Source organism: Phyllopteryx taeniolatus, chromosome 12 (assembly GCF_024500385.1).
Source record: "Phyllopteryx taeniolatus isolate TA_2022b chromosome 12, UOR_Ptae_1.2, whole genome shotgun sequence".
Taxonomy (NCBI): Eukaryota; Metazoa; Chordata; class Actinopteri; order Syngnathiformes; family Syngnathidae; genus Phyllopteryx; species Phyllopteryx taeniolatus.
In genome coordinates, this window is record NC_084513.1 from 15,590,400 (window position 1) to 15,614,313 (window position 23,914).

Here is a 23,914-nt window from a genome sequence, read left to right on the forward strand (position 1 = left end):
CCAGCGACTTCTATGAACACAACCGTTTTACTGGATAAATTGATACAACTTCTTATGGATACATAAATATTTTATAAGTAGCTGTTGTGGGTACATAAAATAACCCCCACGCGTAATTTTTAAGTGGCCAATACGTTTATTATGTCCATTGAAAGATAACTTTATATGAGGGTTCCTCGTGTCCTGGAACCAAGGTTGACAAAGTGCAACACAGTAATATGATATCCATAGCGTATGGACCCTGAATGTTGCAGCCATCCTTCCATCCAGTCAAATTACTCTTTCGGAAGGCTACAATCTCAAATGACATTGCACAAGAGGCGGGGCAACTCTGGACAGGTCACCGGTTAAATCACATGGCTGTCATGTACAGATAGACTATCCATTCACACTCACAGTCACAACCTACAAGTGGATTTTAAATAACTGTCGCGTGATCTTCTCGTAATGTGTTTGTTTTATGAGAGGAAACAAGACCACCTGGAGGAAACCCATGCCAGCTCAAGGGAAAATCTACAAAGGAAGGCACCAGCAATATTTTATGTCTAACTTTCTTTAATCTGTATATTATGCTCAGGAGTGTCCATCATAGTGGAAAAGCCTTTTGATCTTAATTGGACCCTGGAGAGTTGTTTCACTGAGCTCTTATGAATCACTACAGGATTCTTTGACAGTGTGATTTGTGTTTGTGTGAGATCCAAGTTTAGTCCAGGGAGGGTGTTTGGAGAAGACCCTTGGAAATACCTACCATTCTTCTGTCCATCAGTACTGGCACGATTGTAAGCCAGGACTCTTATGTTCTGTGTGTATACACGTGTGTTTGATTTACTTGTGGCAGGTGCGCATTTTTGCGAGCGTATGCACAATTTTGTGCTAAAACAACACAAAATTGGTGTGAAACTCAAATTAGTTCTGTAATATAAAACACTCAAGTGACAAAGACTTAACAATTTTTATCAACCTTGGTGTGCTTGTGGTTGTGTGTGCGGATGATGATGTCTGGGTGCATGAAATGTGCTGGAGCAGGAAAAGGAGTGTAACTAAAGGTACAGGTGATGAGCCACAGGACTATTCTGGTAAGATGGGATCAAGGGTAAGAGGAGAATCTTGATGTGTGCTAGGATTGGTCCACGATGTCACTCAACTGCTCTGGTCTGTCACTCACACAGTACAAGTATACAATAGTTTGCCCCTAATTATGATAGTATCACAATGCAGTGATTGTGCGATCATTGATACTGTGCAAGAAAACCGCCATCAATACATCTCAACACACGTATCAGTGTATCTGTGGGAAGAAATTACACCATAGTCATCCAAGGCAACCATTTGTTCTTAATTACACAATTGTCACAAAATAATACACATATTTTAACATTTTTCTGTTTTGTATACATTGAGAAAACTGAAAAGTAAATGAAGAACAATAGATTTGAAAAATTTCAAAGAGAATATTGTTTGGCCTGTTTCATCAATTCATACTATGTCAATAGTTGTGCCCTCTGTCAAAATATTTAAATTAAAAGTTATTAAAATATTGGTATATGGATGGTGGATGGGGCATCACAAGAGATGAATCCAATTGCCATGCTATAGTGTAGACATGTGCACAAAAAGACACATTCAAGGGCATTGTGTTAGTCAAGCGCACGCACACACACACACACACACCCGCACACACACACACACGGACACACGCACGTACACACACGTGTGTGTGTAAAAGCCACTCGGGTCACAAGTTGCTGATTTATAGAAAGGTTTATCCTTCTCTCTGTGACCCAGTAACCGCAGCCCCTGGGTCTCTCTCTCTGTCTGTGTCCACCAACACATGGCGATGCACCCTGTGGTGAGCTGTGTCAGTTGAGGAGTGATTTAGCATTGCTCTGCCCCAACCAGCTGACACACCTGCCTCAATGCATTCCAACTGGACTCACAGACATGCACATATATTTTAATGGATCCCCGGACGTGGGTTTGAAAGTGTGAAAAGGATTCTCACTTAGGATAAATTAGACAACCGCACTACATGCAAAGCCATCAAGTCTTATATGACTACTCTGTCCATAACTCACGTCATTAGAATTCTTAAAAGCGGACACAGCATGCCCTGATTTTCGTCGCGCTAAATGCAACTTTTAGTACTCCCGCAGACAATAAGTACATTTACTTTCAACAAAATTCATTACAAGAGTTCCTGAAGCAATACATTAAAAAAGAGCTTAACTTCAGTTACATAAATATAGCTTTTTATATATTAAAGTGTGAGCTGGAACTACTTCCAAAGACAGTTTCATTATTTCCAATGTATGTTTTGATAACTATCCCAATAATAATCCCAACATTAGTGCTGCACCACCCGTCCTCCAAAAAACAAACAAAAAAACAAAAAAACAAAAACAAAGCAACAGTGATTTTTGCAAAGATGTGAACCTAAATATGTTTTGTCAATTTCTAGGTTTTCTGGTAATTGTAATGATTTCCCAAATGTTGCTTTGAATGTAATGAGTACTGCACAAAAATCCCCATTCGGGGTGTGCTCTGGTTTCAATTGTCTTCATTGTACTGTATTTTGTCAGTGTTACACTTTGGTAGCATTAGTGGGGAACCTTAGGAGTTCAATGTAATGGGAGTTACTTTAATTAAAAAAAAAAAAACATAAAAGGGGGAGGGCGACAACATCGACGTTGAGCTTTTAGTGACACTATTTTATTGAAAATAACACAACTGTAATTGTACACCCCATTGAATATTTGCAATATTATTTGCTGCTCAAGACTGAAGACATTGAATGAAAAAGACCTGTTGGAAATATTAAACTTTGGATTAGAGCTAATGAAATAAAAATTACAAGCAGTATATTCATTGTTATTTTACAGCATCCTCATAACAATTTATTTAGTCTGAAATAAATTGATGTTTTATTTCCACAACATTTACAGTCCTATGCACTGTTTGACATTTATATTGTAAATATTGTAAAGGACTTGCAGTGAATGCAACTATGTTGAAGGGACAAAAAACATCTAATAGGGAAATGAAACCTGGATAAAATTATTATGGATGGGATGGCTGTTTTTTTGTTTTGTTTGTTTATTTTGATTATTTCCCCAAAGCCGATGCAAACCAGATGATGAAATATTAGACTGTGGTGTTGTGACTTTTGAAATAATAAACCCATGTAGCCAAGAGTACTTTAAAGACAAGAGCAGATCAAACAAAAAGTAGTGTTTTTTTAGCAGTCTAAACTAAACTATACTTACACGAGTGAAGGGTATTACAGATCTCTGAAGGACATTAAATCATGTAGCTCCATGCGTCTATGTATTTTCTATTAAATGGCTAAAACTGTAGCTACAGCATATAGAGTCTGCAAGGAATGAGGGAAGCAGGAGTTGTCCTTAACCTGTCATTGAAAGAGAAGTGGATAATCAAAACATGGGACATTCAGAACCTTGATAACATTTTTCGTGGGCTTACTTATCAAATGTATGAGTAAGTGTGCACTATGGTGACGAACAGCTTGGTTTCTTTCATTGGTCCTGACATCCATTTTTGGGACAGGTTTGTGCAGAGTACCACTGTGGGGAATACTCTCATGCTGTCTGAAGTAAGGGGACTCTTGGGGCTCTTTAATATGTGTGGAGACGTTTGTCAGTGTGTCTTGGTGCATTCGTGCGTGTGTGTGTGTGTGTGTGTGTGTGTGTGTGTGTGCCCTTCAGTCGTCCTCAGGTGCTCCAGAAGTGAAAGTGGTATTCCCCGTTGGAGTTTTCTGCAGTTTTATGTGGGCAAAGGAGCTTCTCCCTCACTGGGATTTTAATGTCAGCAGTCAGGTGGACCGCTATTGATCTGAAGTATGATAAGGACTAGGAAGACTTTACCTCTAAAAGTAATAGTCCTGGAGACAAAATTTATTGAATTAAGGAACAAGGACAGAGTTTTAAGCAGACCGGTAATGTGTGACTACATCAAACCGTATCATATGTGAAGCAGCCAAACCTCTTTCTTACTACTCAATAACTTAGTTACTCATTTGTTTGATCTTGCAAACTACTATATACTGTAGTTGCCATTGAGACAGTGGCAAGTTTAAATATTGTCAAATTTGCCTAGAAATTGTGATATGGTTGCTGTTGGTTACTATTGTGACCAATTGTGTGCGGATTTTACTACAATAATGTTTGTCGCTTTAAATCACCAAGATGATCACAGCTAGTGTGTTTGTGTGAGTTTGGTGTGCAAGGATGGTTATCAGTGTACAAAGCAGCACAATAGTTTTAAAGGCTGAATGAAGGCAAATGGCTTTAAATGTTTGGTTGTGCAATGTCTGTTTCCAGGGAATGGAATGTGGAATGTTTGAGTGTGTGCATGGGCAAGTGGGAGGGCATTAAAGGGTTAGTGTTACACTACACAATTCACACATACCCACGCTGATACACAACCTGTGTGGTGGTTTACAAGCGTTGACTTGCTCCTGTGTGCTGGTTGTCCTGGATTTCCTCACTGACCCGGTTAATCTCTGGAGTGTGGACTGCGTATGAAACGGTTATTGCGTCCTTGATGGATACAGCGGGGACTTGATCCCAACACCTCCCGGTGTGTGTGGTTTATAGGACTTGCTCCCTTGTTTTTGGCCTACTTTATTGTCCTTCAAACAACAATCGCTTTACATGAGCACACACACATGCACACACAATTCAGACTATTTAAAATACAAGCATGCTTCTTTTTGGAACATAAGCGGTAACTACAGTACCCAGGGAGACTTCAGACAGAAAGTTTTGAGCCAAGATTTGAACCCAGAATGTTTGCCTTTGCGACTGACATGCTCGCCATATCCTTCAGTGTGCCACCCAACATTTGTGTCTTTGCAAAAATGAATCCAAATTTCACACAAACCTGTTCCCTGTCAGTGACGGTGTGAATGTGAGTGTGAATGATTGTGTCTCTCTTTATGTGCCCTGTGATTGACTGATGACTAGTCCAGGGTGTAGTCTGCTTTACGCCCGGTATTAGCCGGGATGTATGAACAGTATTTAACACGTGTGACTGTTAATGTCTGTGTTCTCAGGTGAAGCCACATGCAAAAGTAACCCTTTCATTTGTCTCTTGTTGATTTGAGGCATTTACATTTCAAAGACACATTATTCAAATCAACATGAGTGTATAGAGTATACACGAAGATACTGTATAAATAACAAAAAAGGTGATTTCGGAATGACCTCTGGTTATAAAGATCATAGACCCAATATTCAGTATGTGTTCAAAATTTGCTTTTATTAAAATAATTTAGCATGTATGTTTTGATTGGACTCAAGATTATCAACAGTGTGCACTTAATCAACTGAAAATAGGTTGAATTGGAATACAGTAAATTAGTGTGACCTTATGACAAACACACATACAGACGCAAACACACCCACAACTAAGCACACACATAGTGTGAAAAATCCTCAAGCAACATCCATCCATCCATTTTCTGAGCCGCTTCTCACTAGGGTCGCGGGCGTGCTGGAGCCTATCCCAGCTGTCATCGGGCAGGAGGCGGGGTACACCCTGAACTGGTTGCCAGCCAATCGCAGGGCACATCGAAACAAACAACCATTCGCACTCACAGTCATGCCTACGGGCAATTTAGAGTCTCCAATGAATGCATGTTTTTGGGATGTGGGAGGAAACCGGAGTGCCCGGAGAAAACCCACGCAGGCACGGGGAGAACATGCAAACTCCACACAGGCGGGGACGGGGATTGAACCCCGCACCTCAGAACTGTGAGGCTGACGCTCTAACCAGTCGGCCACCGTGCCGCCCCTCAAGCAACAGGATGGTAAAATTATATTCTAATGTGACAAAATTCTGAATGTTCAAAAATCTATTCATTACACCCATATCCTTGAGGACAATGTGGTCATGACCTCTGTATTTTTTCCTAAGTGGAAAAAAGAGAGGAGCAAGTTGTTTTCACACCAAGTAAAGTTGTTTGTCAGAAGTTACGACCTTCTGTCTCATCATCGCCGTGGGTAAGAGAAATTTGCCCAATAAAATACCATGCTTTCATAAAAGCAGATGTCTATAGCTTACATGAAATATCGGTTGATGGATTTTACATGGTAAACACAAAATATAAATACATGAAATCACAGAAAAACAGGATGACTGGATGAGGTAGACCTGTGCATGAAGGGAGGTGAACGATTAGTAGCAACGCCCCTTTCTTTTCTGTTTTCTTTTTTTGTTTTGTTTTGTTGTAGACCGGATGATAAATGTGTCAGAGATGGTATGCAAACAGGAAATCAATCGCTGAGTTGTCGCAGTGATCCACTGCTGTTTGTCGCCAGACTGGACTCTAATGTTTGAGTCGTGATTATCAAGAGAGGAATGATGACTTGGAATGCAGCTTCTATTGAGGCCATTGGGTCAAGGGTAGCGATACTTTCCCACATCCTCACTGTGACACCAATCAATGTAAAAGTAACGAGATGTAGCTCGGAGGTGAACAGGACATGAAACGTGAGAAGTCATTTGTTCCGTTTAATCTCTGTCTTAATTTGTCAATACTTACTGTATTTTCCAACAAGGGCTTATCCTAATAATGAGGCAAAGCTCATTTTTGAAATCTAAAATATGAGAGCCCAGTCACAATGAAATATAAAAAAAAAAAATGTAGAACAAAGCTTTGATTAAAACATTTAAGAAAATGTGAGGAAAATTTATTCATACAAAAATGTATTCCAAAGTTATAGTGTAACACATTTCACAATAATGGTCTTCTTACTTGACCGTACTTTACCTGCTTGAATAAATCTACTTCACACAATCTATGTGTATTTGTCACTCCAGCCTAAAGTGGCAAGTTTTAATGGAACAAATTTCAAATTAATAGTTTTCTTACTTGACAGTAATTTACTTATTTAAATAAATCTATTAAACACTATTCATAAGGAGGTTGCAGAACACCACACAATGACCACTTGAGTCAGGACAAATGATTCTCTCGTGAGATGTCCACCAAGGTATAGTGTTTTTTCTTTTTCTTTTTTTTTTTAAACTTCTTGTCAAATAGCGGACTACAATGGGTCACCATCCAGAGGCCATGTTAATTATTGATGAGGATAACCCATGACCTAGGCTATTGATTGAGCAAATTACAACCTTAGTTATTCATCCAACCCACATATCACATGTCAGCTGCCGTTGTATGCGTGTGCATGTGCATCCTCACAAGTGAATGATGGGATTGTGTTTCAGGCGACATTTTGTCGAGACCAGGCAGGCACTGTGATATACCCTCATGAGAGTAGTAGTTCCATGTTTTTCACTGTGAAAACAAATGTTAACACTGCTTGTATTGATTTGACGATTCATGTGATGTTGTATGTAGTATTTCTTTACACAACTGACATTCTATACTTTATAAGAGAAATTCTAAGAAGCTCTGCGAAGGATGTAGGATGGAGTGTATTAAAGACAATCAAGCTGTGCCTACGATGATGTGTTGGTCCAGTCGTCATTTCTAGGTATGCAGACTCAATCTTTCGGCTCTGTGGCCATTTCGGTGGTCAGCAAAATAGTGGAATAACTATTCCCTCCCTCTTTCAGAGTTGGTAACTTGGTACATACCATTTAGAATGGGTTCTGTCTGATGAAGAGGTGCTGGGTTTGTAACGGCACATATGCTATCACAATCTGTGTGCACGCCCCTGCACACACTGCTGGTGAATGTCAGTGGAACACGTGTTGGTTTTCTTCTCAATGAGGAGTTAGCTCCTTTGAGTGGAATCTGATTTTGCCATCGCCCTGTTTCAGAATCCGCCCCCACCACCCGCCTTTCTTTCCTGGCAGACCCACTAAAAAACAAGACCTTTATTATCCGATTCCAGCTGTTAGGAAAATATTTCTACAGTTGTGGTCAAGAAAACACAACATATCACCACTGTCATATGAAAACTTCATAAGTGTAGGTGGAGATACTAATTCTCGCACTAAAAGTGTTATGAGAGCCTCCCTGTGCTACAGTATATAGTTCTCATGGTAATCTCACAAGTAAACTTTTGCTTTTTCAGTATCAATATTCACCATTAGAATATGTTACAATATAAGATATACCAATATTGCACAAGTTAACAAGCGTTTCTGTATTTAATTTTTCTAGAGCGCAATTTATTGTATGACTACGAATACAGAAGTAAGTCCATTTAAGAGTAAATTGAGACTAAAAGCGTCATTATTTTAGTATTTTTGTTTAGTGGTCTACAGTGAGATAAAATGGATGTCTTACCTCAATTAAGGTTGAAGGTTGGCTTTCGATTGATGATAGAGTGTGTACACCACATTAGGTTCAAATCCACACTGATAGCATTATATTACAAGTTTGTATGTCCAGTAATGGCAACTGATCCAATTGGACTGAAGCCAAGTGTTCAACTGCCCAATGAATGTAATAAAATAATCTTCCCTTGGTATCAAGAGGTTAACTGTTCTGAGCATCGGTGCACTGACAAAGGTCAATTTATGGATAACAAGATCAGCTAAAGCTTCAGTTTGGCACCATGATGAGATTAATTCATTTTACCTGTTGTCTATATGGTTTATATTCCTTGCAGGTTTCTGCTGAGCCAGCGATTATCCCAATGGTTCTTTTCAGTGAATGGTTGGGGGTTGTGGCTGTCAAGTCTAATTTCCTGGCGTATCATCCTGGAGGGGATAGGGAGGGTCTGTTTTCTGGGTGTGTCAGCAATAATTGTGGTTGTCATTCTAGTAGTAGGATCATATTTGGTCATTTAAACCTGCATTTGACACACAGAACTACACACATGTACAGTCTAGATTGGATGTAGTGGAGTATTTATACTGCAGCAGTGGGACCTTGGTGTGCCAATGTCAGTGATGGATAAGGCAGTAGTACTATGGGCAGTGTCATTGTTTTTTTTGTAGGAGTGTGTTGTTCTGCTGCGCCAACATATTCGGCTACCTTTCCAGCAGTGGTTCTCACTGTTGTATTTCTGACAGGGAGGTCTGTACATGTGCAATAGTGTCAGTTTTAGTCTTTTATTTCGATTGAATACTGTTTGCGAGTCTTACAATTTTCGTTTTGCATTTGGTATCATATTAACACACTGACTTTTTGGGAGCACCTAAAAGTGGAGCATGAATGCACTTTTTAACTGAATTTGTTCTTATTGCATAGCTTTATTATGCTAAATAAACATTACATAACTATTTTAATTGCACGATCATGAGAAGGGGCCAAATTGTACGACAATATTAAACAGTAGAACTCCAAACTTTGCAACAACAACAAAAAAAAGGCGTACCGTAGTTACATTGACATATTTGCCATGAACTTTACAGAAAACAACCTTATTTCTTCTGTGTACTTTTTGCTTTATTCATGCTGTGCTTTCTAAAAAACAAAGAGGCGTTTAATTCAGACAATTCATGGAATTTTTTATTCCATGGAGTTAATGGATTATAGATACATTAATGAATGACTTACATTGTGCCTTAATGTGCATGCTCCTACTGTATTTGCGTGTGCATGTGTGTTTTTGAGACCATCCATCTTCCATGGCTTACACTTCAGTTACTGTGAAGGAGACTGTATTTCTAAAGTTGCTGCTGATAGGCTCCTTCTGCATGACACTAATGTCTCTGTCTCTTTGTCTCATCCCCAGTGTGCAGGGCTGGCTTTTACAAATCCACACTTGGAAACGTGGAGTGTTCCAAGTGTCCGCCTCATAGTTATGCTCACCATGAAGGGTCATTGCATTGTGGATGTGAGAAAAACTACTTCCGTGCTGAGGGAGACCCAGCCTCCATGGCCTGCACACGTAAGTACACGTGCTTGCAAGTCTTTCTTATGGGATGCAGGTTTTGATCATCTTATTATCAATTGGTGCCTCCCAACATCTGACAGGAGAAAAAACTACATTGCAGTTTGGAAGGATTTTTCATTTAGCAATAAAACTTAAGATAAAACATGTCTTCACCCTGCATTTAGGAGCTAATGATCCCCCATTAGTTTGACTATCACTGCACTTTAGTGTTTCATGATGCCCTAAATGCTTCCAGATTTTTCTCACTCTGACTTATGATGCATGATTTTTCTACATCAAATTGTAGAAGGAAGATAATTGTGCTGCTAATTTGTGAGAACAAAGCATCGGACAATAAATTGATTGAGAATCAGCAAAACTATCAGCAGTTATCCACAGATTTACAAACTCAGTAAAAATATCAGTTAAGGCCATTGTTACAATGTTACTGAATTGAATTTGACAGATATAATACAAAGTAGCATCGGAACACACTGAATGGGATTTTTCATGTTAACTTCAAATTGTATGCCAATATCTAGTATCGAGCTAGGCTTGACATTACAGCTTCTGACCCTGCATATGCTTTTAGTTAAATACCCACATTGTGTTCAAATTAGACAAATATTCTTTCTCCACATTTGGGGGAATTTTCTTTGTATTTATGTCGTCAATGTGTGAATTCTCTCCAAATCTACTGAGAACATCCCTGGCAAATATTTTTCTTCCATAAAAAAGAAAATCCAAGTTGATTGATTAAAAGCTGTTGACAGGAAACCACATCAAGTAAACTTCTATGGAAGAGGTAATTTATTCACAAATCATTGAAGTTATGAATGCTAATTGGTTTGATCCATCCTTTCTACTGCTAACATGATTCTATTTGTCTTCCTCTGATGCAAATTGATTGCAGATTTATCTTACAAGCTTTCCAAAAGGCCCTGAAACTATAAATCAGCCCATTCCATGATGTCTGATTACGTATTAATTTATTAGCAAAATACTAAGTGAGTAAAGTAATTTATCAAGTTTCAACAATTGCAGGAGAACAGGAGAACATGCAAATGGATGCCCTTAGTAATGGACAGACTTAACTAGAGGAACTGTCATGACATGCTGCTATTACCTCAACACCATCTGGTCAGCTGGCCAGTGTTCCTCTCTTTTGGGGCAGACAGAGTGATAAAGGGGCTGCAACTAAAAAAATAATAATCATCATTTAAAGAGGCATGGGTGAGGATCTTTAGATTTGGCCTCCGCATTTGAAAATATGCATGCCAAACATAAAAGCAGCAAGGCAAATGTTGCATATGACGTAACCTCACATGTACCCGCCACCGTTGTTCTTAATGATCCTTTACTCGAATGGAATAATTGGAGGGTAAAGTTGAAATACAATAATTGATCATTGGAAAAATATCAGTCAGAATAATCATTGTTCTAAAGACTGCAACACAAACCGTGGTCTACTTTTACACCAGGAATAAACATTAGGGATTATGACCTTTTTCTGTTGTTGCCAACACAAACTGTAAAAATCCAAGCCTTGTAAAAGTAGAATTCAAAACTGCTGAGCTGATGTATTGGCTTACATCGCAGTCATAAAATGGCTGTGAGTGGATTTGCCATTTGCCATTAAATGTCATTTTCATTGCGCTGCTCTCCTTTTTTTCCCATCATCTCATGACTTCAATTTCCCTTCCCCTTTCTCATCCTGTTTATCCAATGACCTCCTGGTCTTCTCACGTCCACCTCATGTCATGTTCTCTGACCACCAGGCCCTCCCTCAGCTCCTCGTAACGTTATCTCCTCCATCAACGAGACCTCCGTTATCCTAGACTGGAGCTGGCCAGAGGACACAGGTGGCCGCAGGGACCTCACCTTTACTGTCCTCTGCAAACGATGCCGGGCTGGAGCTGCAAACGGAAGCAATGGTGGCAGCCCCAGATGTGAACCCTGCCGAAGCAACGTACGCTTTCTTCCAAGAGCCGCAGGCCTCCAAAACACCACTGTGACAGTGGGGGACCTCCTAGCTCACACCAACTACACGTTCGAGATTGAGGCACAGAATGGAGTCTCGTCACTGGCGCCCATGATGAGGCAGTATGCCGCTGTCACCATCACCACCAATCAAGCCGGTGAGACGTTACAACAGATGGTAGATAATACCAGTCAAATATTCTGTCTCAACTGCAGCCACGTGTGCTGTGGTGCATTTCAGAAGCACGCCAAATGTGCTTCTCTGCCCCTCTTAAAACACATTAGAAGAAAGTTTTTCCAAAACCTTTGTTTTTCAAAAACACCAAAAGTAGTCAACTTATGCAACATATGACTGCTTCACTTTACAGCGTCTCCATACCAGCAGTCTTACATAGACTGTTCACAAATTGTTTCTCTTAAAAATTATATTCACAGCACAGATCACCCATGCTAATCAAAGTCCAAATAGGCTGAGAAAGCCCAAAGACTTTGACACCAACATTAAAGCAAGAAAGGAAAGCATTGGTCTAAAGAAAGCACTCCACTGTGCGCACCAAGAATACCAGAATCACAAGACTTTAACAAAAGAGAATAAAGGAAAGAAAGGACAAAACTAATCCTTTAACAAAAAAGAAATAACAACACAATGATTTAAAGCAGACATTAAAACCATTACAATTTGTCCAGGTATTCACAGGATTTACGAAGTCTGGCAATTATTCTTGAAGGCTTCTCTGGAATGAAAAGTTGGGTCAAAAGGAGCTGTACTTCGGCAAAATAATTCTCTTTTAACTAACTCACTGGGAGTATCAACATTTTACTCAGTACTACAGACAAATGGTTGTACAGTATTTCAATTACATCCAGCCAAAAACTTTGGTCAGGGACGCAACTGCCTATCTCTAAACTCTACTAAAACACCCATATGGACCATCAGCGTCTCTGTTGCAGGTGGTGCGCTGTGTGCGTGATTGGTCTTTCGGGATGTCATGTAGAAGCAGCAGGTGATACGAGGACATGTGTTTTGAAAGACAGAAAGATCTGAGAGATAACAGCAATTCACTATCCATCCATCCATCCATTTTCTGAGCCGCTTCTCCTCACTAGGGTCGCGGGCGTGCTGGAGCCTATCCCAGCTGTCATCGGGCAGGAGGCGGGGTACACCCTGAACTGGTTGCCAGCCAATCGCAGCAATTCACTAGTTGCAGGTCAAAGAATACAAGGGTGGGCTAACTTAATCAGTATATTTTAGGTTATTTATTTTAAAGTTGTGTGAAGCATATGTATGTCAACGTGGAAGAATGGAAGACAAACTCTTATTGTGTCCCATACTTGAGGCTTTCTTTAAGCGCCTTCCAGTTTCTTACTCCGAGTGTCAAGATTGGATTTTAGTGGTGTTGGTTTGGAGGCAAAAAGTGGAGAGTACCCAAGTGCAAGGAAGCAGGGAGATAAGGCAGGAGTCTCAAAAAGTTATTCAATTACAAAAAAACCAAAAAAAACAAAGGAAGCAAAAACTAATTTAACAAAAAAAAAAAACCATTCAAAGTAACACATTGAAACAAAACATTCACCTCTAAGAAACATGACTAAGGAAACATGGGATATGACGACAATATGGCAACCCGGACTGAAACAAAACAGGGAACTAAATACAAGCAAACAGACGAGACAACAAGGACACCTGGACAAGACACGAGTGGCTGGAAGGAGCTAATTGGTAGACACAAGGGACAGGACTGACGAGAATATGTGGAAACAAAAACCTAACAAGCAAGACAGGACATTAACATTGACAAGAGACGTGGGGTGGCGGGTGGGGGTGACATGCCATAAAACAAAAACTAAATCTAATCAAAACAAAGTCCACAAAAACACGGCTCATGACACAAAGGCTCATAAGATATAACATAAAGTGAAGGGGCACAAACAGGGAGGAAGCAAGGCATCACGCTACCTCATAACAATGCACTGAAATTACTTAAAATCATGTTCTCAAAGAATGAATAGCAGTAACAGAACTGCTGTGTTTGGTAGGGCATGTGGACCACATGTTGCTTTGATATTTGTATTTGTGGCTACCACTGCTGTGGAGATGATATTGGTTGCACATTACAGGCCCAGTTTCATTTCTTTTGCAAGATATTATTTTTTTGTGGACCAGGAATGGTGTCCGTAGCGCTTTTATTTATTTTTATTGTTTTTGTTATTGGTTCAATTCTGAGACCAAGCAGCCCAAGGGGCTCCAGGATGGCCTGTCTAAACAAATATTTTATATTTACAGCTGTGTTACATGATCCTTTTAAATATCACAGGTGCCAAAGAGTATATACTGTCGTCCTCCAGAAATGGTCTCCTTACTTTGCGATGACACACTAGGATAGATATCTGGGTCACGAGCAGCAGGACAGAGGAAGGAGACGGCAAGGAGTCACGAGACACAAAGGACCCTTAACAAACTGCACGCGATCTAAATAGCGTGAGGACTGAACGCTGTCTCGACTCAGCCCTGGATACGGCACGACCTGGTTGACGTTTGAAGTGATAACTTGTGACAGATGCACAATGAAAAATACTTAAACGTGTTATCATCACTACTGCTACACAAGACAGTATTTCGCTCCCTTTTTATTTAATGCTTCAGCCTTCAATTTAATTTTCATGTTCAACTGTAGTCAAACCAATCATAAATGCTTGATATTTACAAGTCAAGCCCATGCTATAATGTAATCATGTTCAATGACTGGAGCCTGACATCTGAGAAATGAAAATGTCATCCGTTTTACAGGCAACCTTCGAAAAACATTGGGCTCTTAAAACTGCCATCCATTTTAAAAAGATATCTGACCAAAGATCTACAGCAACGCTCAGAAGATCAAGAAGGCAAAGAGTAGTCATGCTTCCATGTTACATATTTACAAGTGTAAAATACACAATACAGTACAAAGTAAAATGAAAAACATGAATTTTGCTATTCATTCGCAGAGTTTGGTCTTTGATTTGATTGGGTGTCTTCATATTGTTTTAGACAATTATGTCTTTTTTGATACCTGACAAGATTTGTTTTTCTATCATTTCATCTCTCAAAGCTATTGTGTCTCATTTATGAATCATTTTAGTCGTGTCAAAAGGCTGTTTACAGGTTCAGGCGAGTGACTATGCTTACAATATATTTCCGATGCACACTATATAGACATAAGTATTGGGACACATGGCCTTTACACCTGCAGGAACCACAAATAGAATGAGATATACATTTGGTCTTCCCTTGGTAGATAAAGCAGTTTCAGTGCTCAACTCGAGAATGTATCCATGCCAATGTTCGGCCAATTATCCAGGATAACATTTGTTTAGTCAGAGGACACCGGGGTTAAAAAAAAATAAAAAAATCTCTGTTCGACCTGAGTGAGGAGAAGCGGCTCAGAAAATGGATGGATGGATGTTCGAATTCAGCCCAAAGCTGTTTAATGGTGTTGGTTTGGGCTTTCAAGTTCTTGTACATCAATCATCCAGCCATGCTTTTATGAAGCTGACCATAGACGAGAGGCAGGGTACAAGCCTGACTGGTCACTAGTCAATCACAGGGCACAAATAGACAATTTAGGGTCTTCATTTAACCTAACATGCATGTTTTTGGAAAGTTTATGAATAATCAATATTTAATTGACTTCTCTGCAACACATTGTTGGAGGAGACAACCTATAGCAACCCACATGAGGCAAACACATGGAATGATTAAGGTCTCTTCGATCGTGTGGCAGCAGTCAAATTGTGAGAACTCATAAAGTTACAAAGCATTTGTATGAATGTTTGCTATAATTACATTGCATGGTCCCAGCTGGGTTATATACGAACCAGACCTACTGTATTTTAAATTAAAGGACTTGGATTAGTGGCACATATATGTTCTGCTTTTGTATGTTTGTTCATTTATGTATGACTTGATTGAAGAGGTTAAAGCTACTGAAATTTACAGCAACGCATTTTTGACTGTGTGGTTGAGCAGGGCTTTATCATTATGATAAGTATTATAATATGTGTAGATAGTCTGGAGTATTTGTTTCTGAATATATATTTGACTTGAAGAGCGCTTATCAATGCTAAGAGCTATGTGTGCACTGAATACTAAGAACTGTTTGAGTTATCGCCAGTAGAGATGGAGCTTTAAACATTGTTGTAGATCACACAAAGATGCAGGCGGAAACACACGCTTTGAAGCTGAAAGACACAATGCACACTTCACCTGACTACACTCCCACATAGTGTATGTGCATGTCTCTCTGTCTGAAGAATATCTCCGCCTCCAGCTGTACACTCTCCGTTGGCCCTGGGAGTTAACAAGGATTAAGATGTCGGTGCGCCAGCCCTACCTGATCTACTCACACAAAGAGATGCCAAAGCTGTTAAAAGATGGATTAAGTGTTTCCCTGGGTAGTAGCGGTGTGTCCGGGCGGTACTGTCAGATAGATTTCCTCCTCTCATCTCTTTGCCCTCCAACTCATGGTCATCGTGATGTTGACTAAGTCTGTGATCTACATTTAAAGCAGTTTACTCCAAAAGTAACCTTCTGAACGTCTCTTGAGCCCGATGGAGGGAGAAAATACTGGTACATACTATACAGACAGTAAACATAGTGGCCACTAGCCATTTTCACTCATTTAAGCCAGACATAATATAAGTAACCACTTTCTGTCACAACATTTTCAGTCGATTCAATCAGGGAAAGATTTAGCCTTTGATACACATTTAAATAAGATTACATCCACATAGTGTAAAAGTGTGAAGGCAAAAGGTAATTTGGATCTGTTTGCTTCTTGGAAGGATTATGCAAAAACCGGAAACTGATTTCCATAGGGAGGGGTGGCACGTGGTGCTGACCGAGAACCCATTACAGTTTGGTGAAGAGCCAAGTATAGGTGTAGATGCAATAATATATTTTCACTTTTCATTGTACAGTTCACTGGAATTGAGGCCAAGTAGGGCAGTGACCAATCTGATCCAACAGATAGAGCAGTACATGTAGTACTTGATTGGAGCAGTATAGCCTGACACATTGTGATTTTTCAATCAGAAATGTCAGATGGACAAGTTTAGGATTCTTTGACTATGGCAGATATCTGAGTTCTACTGTATTGAGGTTCACAAGTGGTGCAGTTTCTTTTCCATATAATGGTTAGATAATTACAACGGTAATTATTGTGGCATATACTTTTTAATTATGATTTCCGTATTTTTATGAGGCTTTAATTTACTTTTAGTAATGACTTCAGCGCATTAGGTATATATGAGTTACAGTGTGCTCCCTGGCTGATGGTCCTTATGTATGACAAGTATTCCCATAAGTGCTCCTTAAAACACTTATTAATTGCACCACAGGCCAGTTTTTAAACCATTATTGGCCTGGCTTGGAAACCAAGTCATAAAGGTACACTATAGGCAAAAACAAGAAACAATATATTAAACATTTTAGAAACAGACAAGTCTAAACAAAGAGAGAACAATGGAAGGAGATCCAAAACGAAGATACAAGGAACTCGAAGTTGCCCTCAAGCTGCTCAGACACATTAAATCATTACCGCCATAAACCGCAGTGCCATTAAAAAAGCATGGCCTCACCCCACTATCAGAACCAGGGGGCGAGGAGGAGTGGGCGCTATGGAAACAGATTCTCCCCATCTGGATTCATTATTGGAAAAAAAAAAAAAAAAAAAGAACTTCCAGCAGAAATACACATGGGTATATGCATGGGAAGACAAAAACACACACCCATGCCCACAAAGGCACACTCTGTGGCTTTACAATACCAATCAACCAAAGCTCGAACATTTCAAAGACAAACATGTTTTTTCCTGTGGTCTAATAAAATTAAAAGTCAATGCCTCAGATGGAAAGCGGGCCCCGAAGCTGCCTGGCAATTAGAGAGCAGTAAAAAAAAAAAAAAAAAAAAAGAGAGAGAGAGAAATGAGAATGTAAGTGTATAAAGATTGAAAAGGATGTGTGGAAGACATACAATTACTCGAGTGGGACCATGTGAACCTCGTGAGGTGAATGACTTGTGTGGAGAACTGGAGAATAAGGACTAAATTTAATTTAAAAAAAATCTACGAGCTAATGAGCCAGAAAGTGAGCTGACTCATTGTCTTTCAAATTACTGCCACAACAACATCATTAAACTACAAATATAGTTGCGGTAGCCTATAGCTGGGACCTTTTCTGGCCTTAACACTGTATAAAGAAAAGTCTCACACACCTTTTGATCAGTGGATCAATAAGGTGGACCAGAGCAACACCAATTTAAGCTACAGTTGGTGTGACTCGAACTAAACTACAGTAGAGATGATAAACCAGGCCCTCTCATCAACATCACAAAACTCTGACTTTACAAAGGTTAATTCCCACAGTCACACTCCAAATCTTGTTGAGTCTTCCCAGACAAGCAGCGGCTACTCCACATAAGTTCCCATTTTCTGTTGGTGTAATGTCCAGGTGTCCCGAATAAATTTTTCTGTGTTGTGCAGCAGGCCACAAGTATTTCTTGAAATTTTTTTTTTTTTCTTCCAATATGCTCCTATACATTGGACCTTTCACATAAGAGCCATATTTGTATCGACAAAAGAAAACAAAGAAGTGAGAGAGGAGCCTCAGAGCAGCATGGTTTAAAATGAGCCTTTTAGGAGTATGAATGAATGATTAGCTGATATTCTGTTTTCGTCAGCCTTGGCTTAGTGATGACTTTTAAGTAAATATGGAATATTAATATCAGTAACAAAAATCTTTGTTACCACTGCCAGCTTCTATTTCCCGCTATGAGATGCATCAAAATGTTAATCTTTCTCTTACCCATACTCCTTGAGTGTGCTCAGGCACACATGAACTATGCTTAGAGGATTGGCAGCGACATCATGTATGTGTTTAGGTAGGGAAATATGTTAGTCACATACACGAGTTGCGCTGAATTATGATATCTAAGCACTCCACTCTAGTGACTATGTCCCTGCCTTTGCATGAGAATTCTGTCTGTGTTGTTTGCATTTACTATTTTGTGTAAATCATCTATATACACCCCCACAATCCAGGTCTATATCCTTAAATGTGGCCCCATTGGTCAGAAAACTTAATTAGCCTAACAGAAACCATAGACAATTGCCAGGATGCAACACCGGCAACTGAACTTCCATTGAACCTCTCATTATATATATGAGAACTCACTGTCTCACATGCTCTATTTTTCTCTCGCTGTATTTCCTATCCAGCTCCCTCTCCAGTAATAGTGATCAAAAAGGAGAAGACATCACGGAATAGTGTTTCCTTGTCTTGGTTGGAGCCAGAGCGACCGAATGGTATTATCCTCGACTACGAGATCAAATACTATGAAAAGGTTGGTACTTACTGGATCACTTCACACTTTTCCTCATTAGCACTTTTGTGCTAGCCTTATTTTAATTTCATTTTTCAAAAAAGGTTCACCTCAACAGTGGAACCTTAAAGGTAAAACATAATCTCCTCCACAACAATGGCCAACCTCTACTTTGTTCGAATTTCAAAACACCCTTTCCTGGTTCTGTTCCTGCTTGTAATAAGTGGCAACAAAAAAGACAACGCACGCACAGAGTTAATCCTTTGTCGCTGGCTCTTGTGATTTGCTACGTCTGGTGTGCTGTTATACATGATGACTGTTCAACCGTCAGGATTGAATGCGACTTTAAAGGCAAAATTGTACAGAATTTGCAGCCTTCAGGTTTGAAGAATCATTGTATTCAGATTTTTAACATCTCACACATCCTTGCAGTATACTCCTTATCTGTAGAACATAGAACACATGGAACACTCATTATTTTCTTGAAGTTATTGTTTCCGTACGGTCTAAAACAGTCACTAAGAATTGTGGCTTGTCACATTATGAAAATTTAATTAACATTTGCTGTACATACCCCTTGATGGGTTGCAGGAAGATAGACCCTAACCCATCTGAAATTGGAGGAGAGGTGGGGTCATCCTGGACAGATTGCTAATACATCTGATTCAGGAAGTATGTGTTATCGTTCAGGATGAGGTTAGAGAGAAGTGTTTGGGTTGTTGACAGAACAGTTGAGGATAACTGTGTTTGTCTCTGTGACTGACCGGGACTCTCCGCCTTTTCTCTCCCTTGACAACATGAGACACACAACTTGAACTCACTAAATAGCTTCATCTATTAAAAGTGCTTTGGCAAAAGTTATTGTTTTTGACAGAACCCTCCCAGGATTCTGATCCGTCAGAAACATCATTACTCCAAATAAAGAAGAGCGCACTTAAAACACCTGTGCAATCCAACTAAAAAGTAAACTTCTTGCGTATCCTAGACAGGGGAATGAAGGTTAAATGTGATATGGAAATATAGTGAAGTACGATTATATCTTAATGTAAACCATTAATACACATTTAAACGATTCTTGTGTTTCGGAAAATTGCATGATGTTATCAAAGATATCCAATTAAAATCAGCCCCGAACTTATTCAACTTCCCCACCTGCTTTAGTCACCACCGAACCTTTCGAAACAACTTTTCATTCCTCGTCTTGTTATCTTTATGTTTGTCTTTGACTTTTCACACCAGCTTGGTGATATCGCTCCCCTTTACTTATTCTTACCTTTTTTCCATGTTTCATGTTCTGCCTCTCATCTTGTCCTCCCCTCTCCTTAATGGAGTTTTATATTTTATGGCAGACAGTAAACGGAGTCGTTCATTCATCTGTGAGGGAAATTAGTACAGAACGAATTACGTCGGCTTTCAGCGCCAATGCTGCTCCATGGCTGAAATTTGATGGTGAAATTAGCAGTAGATGCAAGTTTAGTCACTCTAGCAGATTCATTCCGTGTGAGAGAGAGAGCGAGTGTGTGTGTTTGAGAGCAGGAGAGAGACTAGAAAGTGCATGTGTGTCCCCAGATCACAGTTTGCTTCAGTGCCAACCCTGGCCCCTAATCTCTTGATTACTAAGCAGACAGAAGCAGTCTCCTCTCTAAACTCCGTTCCCTGCTCAGCCACCCTTACCTAAGATGCTAATACACGGCTGGAAAACACCATGGGGAAAAGTTAATGACTGATACTGTGCTTTTTCATTCACACACACTTGCGCACCCACACACCACTAAAACACAAAATGCTAATTCATTACAAGACGATGGAGAAAGGAAAAGGTGGGTTTTAAAACGGCGTAAAGCACAGGGCCTTTGTATAAATCCTTGTTAGTCACATCCAGGGACACTGAAGGACATGCACACAAACGCTAACACACTTTCCATAGGATTCAACACAGCGACCAGCGATTTTAAACTTCAGACAGAGGGTTCTTCCATGCAGATGATTGAACAAGGACACCAATGGGAGACCCCCATACAAACACAGTATTAGGGATCTGGCCTCTTCTGATAGGTGGTATAGGTAAAATTGCATGCTAAGGCTGAAGGCCACATTGGAGTTGTTAAAGACATAAGCACAAAGCCACACTTTCCAACAAATAAAGGATGGTGAGACAGACAGGCAGACTGCCAGACTGACTAGGATGAAAAAGAAAGATCATTCAGTAAGAAGATGACGAGCTGCGCTGGATAAAACCTAGTTTCCACTTCTTTGTTTGTGGTTTTCTCAATACCAAGGCATATTAATAAGAAACTCACATTGTATGCTCCATCCCTGTAGAACAAGAATTTCAGATACTTTGATAGATGTGGACATATCAAGTTTAAACTATCCAATCCAATGTCCTGTCGTAAAAGGACCAAATTACAAATTAATACTTTTTATTTTTTTTAATCTACATTGTAAGTAGTTTTTTTTAAAGCAAAAACTTATCATATACCTGCAAACGTCAACATTGTTTTGAAAAGGGGTTAGTGTTGTTCGTACACAATAATGTTCCACAGAATGTCAATGGTGGACTAGCCAGGACAGCAGGCAGGCCAGTCAAATAGTGACACTATTTCATAAAGAAACCACACGACAGTAGTTATCTTGCTTAGAGTTATCTAGCTGGAATAAGCAGGGATGGCCATAAACACGCATCTTCTGGGTGGCAGCACATGTTGCTGGGAAACCTGGAAGTGCTTTTCAGCATTAATAGTACTTTAACAGATGTGCAAGTTACCCAAGATGCCATGAGCACGAAGAGACTCAATGTATCATCAAAGATTTTCAGCTTCAAGCTGGTAAAAATCTGGATGTCCTTTTCCTCCTAGCCTGGAGGACACAATTGTCCGTGATGTTCAAAGGCAGTGTGCAATGAAGACTCATTACACATCAGCACATTTAAGGATAGTTTCTACAATTTGGTAGATTACTCTTGGAATGGATTAATCGGTATCGTTTTAAGAAGATGCACTTTATCACAGATAAAGCTTTCTGTAGCTTTATGAATAGAATCACCCCAACGATGCAACTTGTATGGTGCATGAGCCTTTGAACAGACCCTTTATCATCTGTGTCACAGGGATCCATATCTGGCCAAATGGTTGTTCCACATTTGAATTTCATAATTTTTAGCTACTGGGAGGTGGAGCTAATATTACATATAGTAAAGAATTAATAACATATGATGCAAGCTTATTCAAAACAAAAGTTGAACTAAGTTGAACTGGGCCCCAACTGTATAAAAGCGAAATAATATTAATGACATTGTCTTCATTTGTCTTACATGCTCCTTTATCCAGTGTGACTAGAGATTGTTCTTTTCATGAATTTCTATAAAAGAAGTTCTTCAAGTTGTTGAGTTGTCGATTTAAAATATATAATGTTTACAATATATATTATATGATTAACCAAAATCGGCCTGTAATGGCCTTGACACATCTCCATATTCTGTAAAAATCGATTGTGACTAAACACTGTGCAGTTCTTGCATGTGTTATCAATGTCATCTCTAGAGCACACAGACCTTCACATGCACAAGTCTGGTGTGTTTATTTGGCTTTACATGGAAGGAATCCTGTTTAGCATTTTTGTGTGTATGTTTATACAAGCAATCATTTTCTTCAGCTTTGTTTAGATTGCCAATGCGGCATTACGGCTATAGTGGTGATCAACAGTGTAGTTCTCTGGTGAGACGCACACATGGACAGCCCATAATCACACAGCTTGCCAATGCTATGCTTTGCCCTTTCACATACACACCCATAGACACACACAGACACACATACAGGTCATCTTACCACACCTGTGTGTGATTTTAAACGGGATCCCATGCTGTCCTGACCATTGAATGGTGACAAGCCGTGAGTGGATTTATAGTTGCGATGAAGAGTTATCCTGATGCAGGCCTGCTGTATCAGTTACCTCCTCACACACATACCAGTTTAAAAAGCTTTGTGCTCTATAAAACTCTAATCCCCCCATTACTGGGCGTGAAGTCTTTTCATATTGCCCTGTGTATGTGTGTGTGTGTGTGTGTGTGTGTGTGTGTGTGTTGCCTTTTGCAATGAGGGTTTGTAAATAAACCAGATTTTAGAATGAGGATTCAACTCTGTCTTGACATAGGTTTGGACTTTTATGTGCTTGCCTTAGTTGAGAAACACAAGGCTCATTTTGAGGATTGTTAAATTAATCCCAAATAGGTTGTTTAACCTTGTTTTATCTCCCTTGTTCATCTTCAGCTATTTATTTTTAATTGTTCAAATACTGCTTGTAAGACAGTTTCAATATGAGAGACAAGGATGGAGTAGATATGGGATAAATAGTAATTCCTCTAAATGGCATTTTACTACAGCTGTGTGTGTGTGTGTGTGGGGGGGGGGGGGGCAAACAGGGTAAGGTGTATGCATTCAATTGGGAAATCTCAAATTATTGATAAAAATGCTGAATGAAAAACTAAATGTAATGCAAGGACATTTATCATTGGCTGTCCTAATTACTATATAACGATGTATGTGCAGAGAGATGAGTGCTTGTCCTCCAGTTCTCTAGTAGGCTACCTCTAGTGGTATGTGAATAAAACACTGCCTAAGTACAGTTCAGTTGTATTTAACTTTGAAGTTGCATTCAATCTTTAAGAATTGTTGGTTTCTATTTAGGTGCAATTTCTATTTATAACTTTTATGTGTATTACATTATAACTGGATCATGATTAACTACAGTTTTTTCCCCTAATATT

General features: G+C 39.5%; 1 protein-coding gene across 6 annotated transcripts in view; it reads left to right on the forward strand.

Moving 5' to 3' along the window:
- epha3 (eph receptor A3) overlaps positions 1 to 23,914 on the forward strand; it is a 105,523-nt gene that overhangs the window by 34,170 nt on the left and 47,439 nt on the right. For all 6 annotated transcript variants that reach the window (XM_061791514.1, XM_061791512.1, XM_061791513.1 and 3 more), the window contains 3 exons: positions 9,675 to 9,830; positions 11,594 to 11,953; positions 19,046 to 19,170. In XM_061791514.1, coding sequence (XP_061647498.1) covers positions 9,675 to 9,830; positions 11,594 to 11,953; positions 19,046 to 19,170 — 641 coding nt within the window. The remainder of the gene's footprint in view (positions 1 to 9,674; positions 9,831 to 11,593; positions 11,954 to 19,045; positions 19,171 to 23,914) is intronic.